General features: G+C 28.2%; 1 protein-coding gene across 1 annotated transcript; it reads right to left on the reverse strand.

The window, feature by feature from the left end:
• Positions 1-6,282: 6,282 nt before the first annotated feature.
• Positions 6,283-9,549, reverse strand: LOC145571473 (uncharacterized). Its single transcript, XM_081630510.1, has 2 exons — positions 8,821-9,549; positions 6,283-7,242 (listed from the first exon to the last, which is right to left on the reverse strand). Exons 1-2 carry the CDS (start codon positions 9,499-9,501, stop codon positions 6,796-6,798), a joined length of 1,128 nt encoding a protein of 375 aa, XP_081486636.1. The 5' UTR covers positions 9,502-9,549; the 3' UTR covers positions 6,283-6,795.
• Positions 9,550-11,069: the final 1,520 nt, after the last annotated feature.

Consider the following 11,069-nt stretch of genomic DNA (forward strand, 5'->3'; position numbering starts at 1 on the left):
CACTACACGATATCACTTAATCTCTTACAATTGGTTCAAATTCGATGATAAAAACTGAAGTGTATATAGTACCAAAGTTGTTCTTTACTAAGGTGCTAGTACATATATTAAAAATGGAAGTTAGGGAGCTTAAGTTAAGCATAGGATAGGGATAGGAAGGCTTGGGACTGAGGATTGTAAATTCATGAAAATGTTGCCAAGTCCATTATTAGAAGAGATGCAGTAATTACCCAAACACCGTACATCTTCTATCTAACACATTTTACACCCAACTAAACGGAACCTAAATGTAAACGACGACAACTTAACCCGTGGTAGTGGAAATATCTTCTACTTCCGGATAGCGGTCTATTAATTTTCCAAATTAAAAATTGGAATTAGAAATTTCAATCATCAATCCTCTATTTTCTCACAATACAAAACAAACACCCCAATGTGACGAGTGTGTAGAAATGGGGAAAAGCATGTAAAGAATAAAGTAAAAAAGGTCCGTATGTATGTATTAGACAATCATTCTCTCAAGCCATTGCTATATTTAGGTCCGATTACTCTGAATTAAGAGTTGTTGGAGCCTCCTTTTTGGACTTTTTTCAACAACTCCTCGGGTACCTTTCTTTTGTACCAAAGTATGTTGTTAATTAGATTGCCTTTAATTAGTGAAACACTATTTCTTTCTTTCTTTATCACCTAAAAGTGGGATTGTGCGTCGGATGGACTTTGTGTGTGTGTGTGTGTGTGTTTGTGAGTGTGAGAGAAGAGGGGTAATTAAAGGATGATTAGAGGTAGAAATTTTAATTATAAGAAAATGTTAATGACATCATTATTACATGTAAATGAAGTGTAGACTAATTAAAATACTAATGAGTAATGACAAATTAAATGAATATAATAGGGGTTGAAGTAGGGCCTCCAACCACTAGGCCAACCTTAATTCTCATAGATTTGATTTGTATGCTTTAGTCTAACTAGCATTTAATTTGGTTTGAGTTAGAAATACATACAATTGTGTTATCGCGGTTTAATTTGAGTAATCACATGCCGTAATACATTAGACACCAAACACTCATATAAACTATCCTATTGGTCCATCTCAAATCCAAAATGTTAGTCAATCGATTATGGCCATGTATCGGTCTTAGCTCATTCGTTCACACTAGATTTTCAACAATATCATGAGATTGACCCTCAACTTTGCTTATAAAATTAAATCCTTATTACATACCTATGCATCCAAAGCACTAACTAAGATCATGATGAAAATCAACATGTTCGTCACATATTCTCTTACTTTAAACAATTGACTTAATTTTCAAGTCAACCAAATGAAACTAAATTGACGTACTTGATTTAAAATTTTAGTGGTTCAGTGCAAAATTTCAGTTTTTTTTTTCTTGCCGTGTATTTAAATGCAATGGGTGAGACATCAACAATGTGATAATTTTTTCTTGAAAATAAGCTTTGTGGGAGGAAAAAAATAAATTAAAACGCGTTTAAGGGTTTAGATCTTTTTATAAATCTTCTGGAAAAGGGTTTTGAATTGGGACTTTGGGAGCATTAGTACAGTATTTAGTAATGATTACATCATTACATGATTTTATTTCCTCAATCTTGGACAGTTGATATTTAAATCGTCAAATTCCAAATATTGAAATGTTATTAGTTGGAACTTGGAAGTTTTATTAGTTGGACAGTTGAAATTTAAACACTCATCCTCCAAGACTCAAGATGTTCATAATTTTTTTGGAGTATTATTTGGATTTTTTTAATTATAAATTTTAATTTTTGATGGCTAATTTTTTTGAAGTTAGAAATTTTATTTCAAAGGCCAAATGGGAATATTTTGTGGTAGATACACTTTTTTGAAGCTAAATCATGAGAAATTGATTATACGAGTAATTAAAAATCATCCTTTCTAAATATAGTAATAATAGAATTAAGAATCGACATACATAGTCCATAATAACGTTTTACAAATTCTATTATCAATTTCCTTTCTAAAGAAAGCAATTAAACAATGATTGTATAAACATAAAAAATTCCTTTATGGAAAATAATAACAAACGGAGGTAGGGCCTGTTCACATTTACTTAATTTCAGTTCATTTCAGTTCAACTCCTAATTTTCCTCTCTCATAAAATATTCATTTCAACTCAGTTCAGTCCAATTCAGTTCAGTTCAGCTCCAATCAGTTCAGTTTAGTTCAGCTCCTAATTTCCCTCTTTCATAAAATATTCATTTCAGCTCAGTTCAGTTCAATTCAGCTCCAATCAATTCAGTTCAGCTCAATTCAGTAAATGTGAACAGGCTCGTAGTATGTAATTGAACAATACTCTGTACTAGTATAAAAATAAAAAATTCCTTATGATTTCCCCCAAATTTTGTCCATATATGTTTCAATAACTCTGAGCATCGTTGAGTTTGGTTTTGTAATTAAGTCTCCTTTATAAGGTCAATCTGTGTATTTGGTTTTGACTTGTTTAATTTTATATTTAATAAAAGAAAAATGATAAACATAGTCCTGGCCTTAAGGGTATTTGCGTGTGATTTTGTAACTTAATTTCATTAATTTTTAACTTAATTCTATTTTAGGAAGTATATTTAATACTTATATATAGCTATAAAGGCTACATATATCATTACCCTAAAAATATAACTTTGTAATTTCGTACAAGTTTTTATGAATGAATGTATCTTAGTTTTAAAAATCAAATTGTTGATATACATACATTTACAAGTTCAAGAAACTCTAGATTAGATAATTTTCTCAAATTAATTAAATACAGTACTTCGTAAGTAAAATTTGCCATAACTTGAGAAAGACTTGATGGAAAACAGGTTTGATGATGAGGTCAAACATAGAATTGGTCTTCAATTTTGTCATCCAAAAGTTTATTTTAATACTCCGTATATGAAGATTAGGATGCACTAATCACTAATGATTAGGGTGAATTGATTAAACTAATGCACGCTAATCAAGAATCTATCTATCTTTTATATATATATCAATAATCATCAATAACTTAATACTAAAATAGACACCGGGAGTGACACGTGTCACATCCTGATGCTATTTTTTCCCTCCAAAACTCCCCTTCCCTTTTTAACCTTTTTTTTTTTTTTTTTTTTGATTCTATAATAATATCTTTTATATTATTTTTATGACAGATATATATTTTTTTAAGGGGTATATTCTTTTTACTTGGTGTTCATTATTTTTCATACACATTTACCTAAATAATTATTCCAACTACTTTTTAAATATTTTTTAAATGGAGTATTATTAAATTTTGCCAAAAACATAATAATACATCGATTCGATCATATTATAAATGTTAAAGAAGTTACTTCAAACATCACTTAATTTATTTTTTCAAATACCTCTACCTAATATTTTATTTCAATTACAATATAACTATATATTCAAATTAATTACAATTTTGTTTCTGAAATTTTCCTACTACGTATATATTATCACAAATTAAGGATTTATAGAGTATAGTATAATTATAAAATAAATGTTGTGTTTGACGATTATATCATATGTTTAAATCTAGGAAAATATAAAATACCAATCAATTTTTTTTTTATATAAATTAAGTAATTATTAAAAAATCAATATCTTAGTAAAAGCAAAAAAAATATTATCTTTTGCCGAGATACTTAATTGAGATGATAAAATTATTACATTCAACATTCATAAATGATCTGCATACTGAAACACACACCGTACCAGACGTAGTGACAATTGACATTTCCTTTTGTGTGTGTGTGTGTGTTGTGCACTTTTGCTAATAGTTTTAGTGGAGATTTTAGTCTGTTGTTTGATTAATTTTTGATGTTTATCAAAGCAAATCCCGCCTCAAAAAAATCTCGGGTATGGGTAGCCAAAAAAATCCTTTTTCGTTTAATTTTTGGCTTGGCCAATTAATATAGATTATGACATTATAATTTCTATATATTTGATGTGTATATATGTTTAATCAAATTTTATTTGTTGGATATACTTAATTTTCTTAAAAAATATAGTAAGCTAGTATTATACTAAAAGACAAGCGCCTCAATGTGAGACTGACAAATGTCTCTTTATGATTCGCTGTCTTTTTTTAATTTTTTTTGTCTTTTATTAAACATTTATATATGTTTCCATATAAATATATATGTGTGTGTGTGTGTGTGTGTGTGTGTGTGTGTGTGTGTGTGTGTGTGTGTGTGTGTGTGTGTGTGTGTAACACCCATTCTTAAATACGGGGTGTTACAAAATAACTACCTAAACTATTTTAGTAAAGTCTAGAAATATTAAATCTCAAATAAACAGAAGTGTTAGGATTACATTTTGGGAAATTGCCTTTTACAATAGCATACTAGCATAGAGTGATATTTCTTCCCATTAAAATTATTTTAAAAAAAACATTGAGTGATATTTCTTTGCTCATAATGTAATCAGTTACTATAATAGATTGTGATAATGGTCATATCATCTACTTCGTATTATAGTAAAGTCTAGCAATATTATTGCGACACAATGAGCAAAGGAAAGAATTATACAAGTATTTCGGGTTACATGATACTTTTGATACGAGCATAATAGTCAGAGCATCTGATCTTTCTTTTTTTTTTTTTTTTTGAAACCATTTGATCTATTATATAGTAAAGTCTAGAAATATTATTTCTCAAATAAAAAATAAATAAATAATAAAAAAAAGTCTAGCAATATTATTGCGACATATATAATGAGCAAAGGAAAGAATTATACAAGTATTTCGGATTACATGATACTTATTGATACGAGCATAATGGTCAAAGCATCTTATCTATTATTTTTTTTTTTGAAACCATCTGATCTATTATATAGGAAAGTCTAGAAATATTATTTCTCAAAAAAAAAAAAAAAAAAAAAAGTCTAGAAATATAATGGTAGCATGATACGGTAAAAATAAAATATTCTAAATATTAAAATCAAATTATAATATTCAAATAATAAAATAAGATACAAAATTTTTTGTATTATCATCTATATAAATTATAGCCATGGTCATAGACTCATAGTCATATAAGTCTTTACATTTTTTATTTCAAGGTCATATTATATATCTATATTACCTAAAGGTTAATATATTGTTCTTCAATATAACATTCACTATGATATTTGACCTGCCCCTCTTAAAGAATCATGGTGAATAAATTAAATTAACTTAGATATATACAATCCGAATAAAGATATATACAAATTAAAGTGAAATAAATTAAATTAACTTAGATTAAAAAAAATTATATCTAATGTAACTTTTTTCCTAAATTAAACAATATTTTCCTAACAATACTTATGCCAAAAATTTATGCATATATAATAATTAAAGATTCCGTATAATTTTAAAATATTTTTTTTTTATTAGCCGACCCCACTTTTGGGATTAAGGCTTTGATTGATTGATTGATTAACATAGATTTCTAATGAAATTTATATGAAGATTGAATATTCTCATTTCTATAACCATAAATTTTCATATTTTCGTACTAATGCAATGCTAATATTCAAAATTTAAATAATTATCGTATAAGAATATATGTCTGTAAAAAAATATATTACATACATGATTGGGTAGTTGATGAAATTCGTCTTTTATTCTTAAAAATCTTAATAAATATCTTTTATTCGTATAAAAATTAACCAATATCCGTATATATCTATATATTTGTGTTGTATATTCTATCAATTGTTGCTTGGTTGTATGGATATTATGTAATTGTTTTTGGCACAATATTTTGCTTAAAAAAATGTATATAGTTGTGAGTCATATATATAAGGTTATTATTGTGTATAAAGATTTGGCGAATACGATGGGTAAAGCAAATATTCGATTATATAGCTAATGAAGTGAATGGTATGGTAATAAAATTTTAGTTTTTATCTACGGGAGATAGGAAATGATTTACTTCTCTTATATAATTATGTGGTGTATAATTCATTTATTTTTCAATGAAAATTTTAACATTATAAAAAAATAAAAGGGAATAAAATAAATCAAATACCAAAGACATAATTAATTTGTTAGTAAAACAGAGCCCTTTATTACTAAATTGAAAATTATGTTTTTTTTTTCCTACGGGATTAATAATGTTTTTTTCAAAAAAATAATAAGTTGATTTATAAACCGTGCATCGGACACTAAGCTAGTATACGGATAAATCTAACCAATCACGGATTTTAATGTAAGATACAAAAGCTAGGGTTTCAGTTAATACAGTAGTGAGCATTCAATGTTTTGAATAAACTACTATATGGGAGTATGTAGAAATTGCAATTAAAAATTTCATGAAAATTTTCAAGAAACTAAAATTGTTCATTGAAAGATACAAGATACAAACTATAATGTTACATCAATTTTTGTTCGCGCTATCTAGGATTAATACAAAGTAATGATGAAGCTGATAAATTTTCTCCATTGGAGGAAAATTATAGCAAAATTAGGCATCATGACCTAATTTCACTCATCTTTTATCCTAAGTTAGGAGAAAATTCTTCAGCTTCATCACTTTGTATTGATCCCTAACTTTATTTTAAACGCAACAAGCTTTGAAAACCATTAATAAACTTCTAACAATAATGCAAGTAAATGTAATACTATCTTGCTTATCCATCTAGCATGTGCTCCAAAACAAACCTCTCCTCATTCAAGAGAAATTTTTTGTTGTAGAGCACAAGCTTTGATAAGCTTAAAAACCCGACATCATAAGCCTAAAAAAATGAAGCCTTCTCGATGAAACATTAATTTTTGGTTAGTATATATGCGCGCACTAGTAACTAGCTAGCTCCTCGTCTTCAGAGGAGCCAGTAGTGATGCATTCTTTCTCTTCCTCGAAACCTTCAAGGGATAGATGAGGGGAATGTCCCTTACCAAAAGACCTTATATGGTCTTTGAGGGATCTCTTGTGCTTGAAATCGGAGCCACAAGTACAATACCAAAGTTTGCCACAATTCTTCTCATGAGTTCTCCAATCACCTTTAACCGCGAATGCTTTGCTACATTTCCTACACATGAAACCTTTGATGCCATGTTTTCTCTTGAAGTGAGTTTGGAGAGTCCTAAAATCCTTCAAGGGTTTTGCTCTTGGGTGGTTGATGTTGTTCTTGCACCCTTGCGAACAACAGTAGCATGGTAGCCTTAGCATTGCTGCTGGTTGTGTTCCTCTTAGTGATTCTGGTCCCTTTCTATACTCGGAACCATGTCCCCACATATGCATCTATAGCAACCACAAAAAGAGATGGACAAACATTATTTCTTAGATAAAATCTTATTTATAAAATCAAAATTTTTAAATTTAATTGTTTAAAGGTACTTAAAAATTATAGACATATAATGATAAATATACTCGTATATATAGTCGTATGTATTAATCACGAGGATGGATAATTATTCATCGGTTAATAATGTAAATTTAAGCAATGGATTTAATGATATGAAGTAATATATTTTATTGCTTTTTATTCCTAGCTAAGGAACATGGATCCTATCGAACCTGAATTGAACCTCTTATAGAGTTACAGGTCAATACAACCCATGGATATTGATTTTATCATTAGACCAAGTACTAATATACATAATAATGAAGAAAGAATTAGCTAGTCTTATAGAGTAACATTTCAGCAATGTAATAATGTTTATCAAAATATTTAAGTAAACAAGTATAATGCAAGTTCATGAATTTTTTATGTCTCACAAATAAAAAGAAGCAAATTTGAAAGTAACTATATATACATACTAGAGAGTTGAGTGTGAACTTGTTGACATATATAAGTAGTACCTAGAGATTTATTCTTACTCTACTATCTTGTTAAGTCACTTGATGTTAATAATTTCAGCTTACATCATTTTCATATTTCGAAGATATGTGCAGTGTTTTGTAATTATTATACATCACTTTATTTTGTGGCTCACTGTTCTTTTTATGTGGATGATTATCTATCAGATATGCTATTTTTTTAAAAAAAAAAATAAATATATATAAAAAAATAATCAAATTATGCACCAAATAAGAAGACTTTAATCTTATAATTATACCTAATGCCAATATCATCTAAAGAAAAGCAATTTGATTAACATAATTTCAACGCATGATGAGAACACAAAACCTAACTAATGTGTGGAAAGCTACTTAGTTTTCTTCAATTTTTTGTCTCATCTCTTTTAAGCCATATTTAAATTCAAATATGACACAAATTAAGTTGCACCACGTACAATTAGAAAAAATGTATTGTTCTCAGATCACCAAAAAAGAAAATGGTTCATAGTTATTATGAATTTCACTTTTATTGTTTTAGGCTTTGATGTATTCCAAACCAGTACTATTATGAAAACTATGTTTATATTCCAACTTGTTAATTATCAATTAACATATTCACAACCTTCATAATAATTATACAGAGTAAGTGTATAAATTGTTATGCGAAAAATAAAGAATCTAATTGTTGATAAAAAAAAATATATACATATTTTTTTTATTTTTTTTTCCAACAAAAGTCAACAAAAGTCACGACACATTGAATCAACCCTTAAAGTTGAGATGTATATACTCATATAGACATCAAATACTATTTTGAAACTGATATTAATTTAGGATTGCACAAAAAAGTATACATGATGGGTATGATTTATATTATATATACTTAACATTTTATATTCAAATATAGCTCCTTTGATTAGTTATATGTAACCCTAAAAACTGGCGAACTTAGTATATCATTAAAAAAAATAATAATAAATAAATAAATAAAAGGACATATATAATCAATCATATGAATGAAAATCTTGATAAACAAACCTGCATGTTATTGTAGCGGTTGAAAGTCTTGTTACAAATGGAGCAAGAAAATTGCATGGGTCCGATCAAGATTTGAGCTGGGGTAGGGATCCAAAACCTACTCTCAGTGTTAAATGATGATGAATAATCATGATCATTATTCATGCTAATTTTCTCTTTATGATCATCATTAATCATCATCATCATACTTTGATCATCTTCTTTTTGTTCTTCCTCTAATTTCAAACTCTTACCCTCAACCACTTCATAATCATCATCATTAGACAATTCTTCATGATCATTATGATTATTATTTGTAGTAAAAATACTACTACTATTATTATAATTATTATTACTACTATTAGGCAACCCAATGTGCAAGGCAACTGTAACCTTCTCCTCCTCATCATAATAATGACCACCCTCTTCTTCCTTCATGGCCTTTGCCTCACTAAGCCTACTCAAGAGGGGCAAAGTGATGTCTCGATCGAGATCGATATCGCCTTCATCTTCTTCAACTTGGTGTTGTTTGTAGAACAAAGGCAATTTCATCATCAACATCATGGGGTTAGTCATGAGCTTGTTATTATTATGAGATTTTTGTTGTTGAATTGTGGAAGAAGAAGAGAAAGATGAGATAGTTGTTGGTGAAGGCTTAAGCCATTCAATGAAGTTTGGAGGAGATTGAAAGCACAAATCCATGTGTTTTACATGGTAGAAGCATAAGCTCCTTAATTATTAGTTTGTATCTTAGATCTCCACACTTAGTTAGGTATATATGGGGAGGTATAAATTCAACTTTTTATGTGGGAAAAGGGCTTTTTTTTTTTAATTGATAGATGTCACTAATTATTAATGTCAATGGGAAGTTTTTTTCTTTTCTAATTTTATGTTTATTTTTGTTAATCTCTTTTATTCTTTGGAGTTTTCCTCTCTTTTTTTCTACCTTGAAGAGAGGGATATTAGTGGTGGGGTTAAGGATAATGACATGCAAAATCAAAGCTTTGGCTTGATAAAGAGAATCCTAGAACAAGCTGACCTTTTGCTACGCAAGATCTTTTTTATTTTATTTTTTTGTTGTTGGCCAATATCCATACATATACAATATGTATACACATTAAGAATGTCTTTATGCTTTATCTCATGAGTTAGATTGATGATCCAAAAATAATACTTATACAATAATCAGGTTGATAGAGTAATTTGATTTGGACTTGACAATTAAATTGAACGGAGTAGTTGATGACTTGATTTCTATAGAGATGGTTTATTGGATTTTAGCCTTAAAAAAAAGGGGTGCATGTGTAGTATCTAAAATTATAATGGTATTTGGCAGTTAGTGGACAAACTTATAAAATTAATACTACGTATTTTGAAATTATTGTAGACAAAATAGGAAACAAAGGTGGTCTAGTCAATACCTGAAAGGATGTAGTAGCAACCTCAAAATACTTAATTTATTATTCCAAAATTTAAATAATTAAAAAAGGCAAATATATCAGCGTGCGAACAATATTAAATTTCACTAGTTTGTATTATAAAATTGCATGATGAAGATCTGGATTCTCCATATCAGAGAAAGGAAGAGGTGCACCTAGAAGTTATGGATTCTAATCCATACATTCAATAATAGCAGCTTGATTAAGAAGCATTAAATGACAAATTAGTCTTCTAATTAACTTATCCTTAAAGACCTTAATTATATGACCAGAATAATTTAACTTAAATGTCGTTATGCAAATGTTTGTTGGGGAAAATTTTAATTTGTTTTGGAAATTCTGGTACATTTTCACATGAACCACATTCCATGTATGATTAAATATAAAAGCATATTATATACAAATTATTCATATAATATGAACACATTTATAGGTTATGCATTATATATATATTCAGTAACAGTACAACCGTAAGTACATTACTGTATCATTTTATTTCATGCATAATTGCATATACTCCATAGTTCTCAACTGAACACTACGTAGGACTTGCTCTGTTTCGTAAGGTACTTTTTTTTTTTTCCCCAGGATTAGTAAGTTATCTTTAATGATCTTCTAATAGATGTATCATGACTCTTATCTATTGAAACAGTAGGTCGGTATAAATAATATACGTACTCCTTGAGACCTTACCTAACAATAAATTTAATTGTCACATTAATAAATATGTAGGACATACGTTCTAATATAATTTGTATTACACTGTTGCATGGTTCATGTAAAGATTTAATATAGGGGTAATACTATAATTTTAATTTACCTCAAACCAAC

The sequence above is a fragment of the Chenopodium album genome, chromosome 12 (assembly GCF_948465745.1).
Source record: "Chenopodium album chromosome 12, dcCheAlbu1.1, whole genome shotgun sequence".
Lineage (NCBI taxonomy): Eukaryota > Viridiplantae > Streptophyta > Magnoliopsida > Caryophyllales > Amaranthaceae > Chenopodium > Chenopodium album.

Coding starts and splice junctions, on each gene's coding strand:
- LOC145571473 (XM_081630510.1), bottom strand. CDS start 9,501: ATGGATTTGTGCTTTCAATCTCCTCCAAACTTCATTGAATGGCTTAAG. Junction 7,243..8,820: donor ACCGCTACAATAACATGCAG/GTTTGTTTATCA, acceptor TGGTTGCTATAG/ATGCATATGTGGGGACATGG.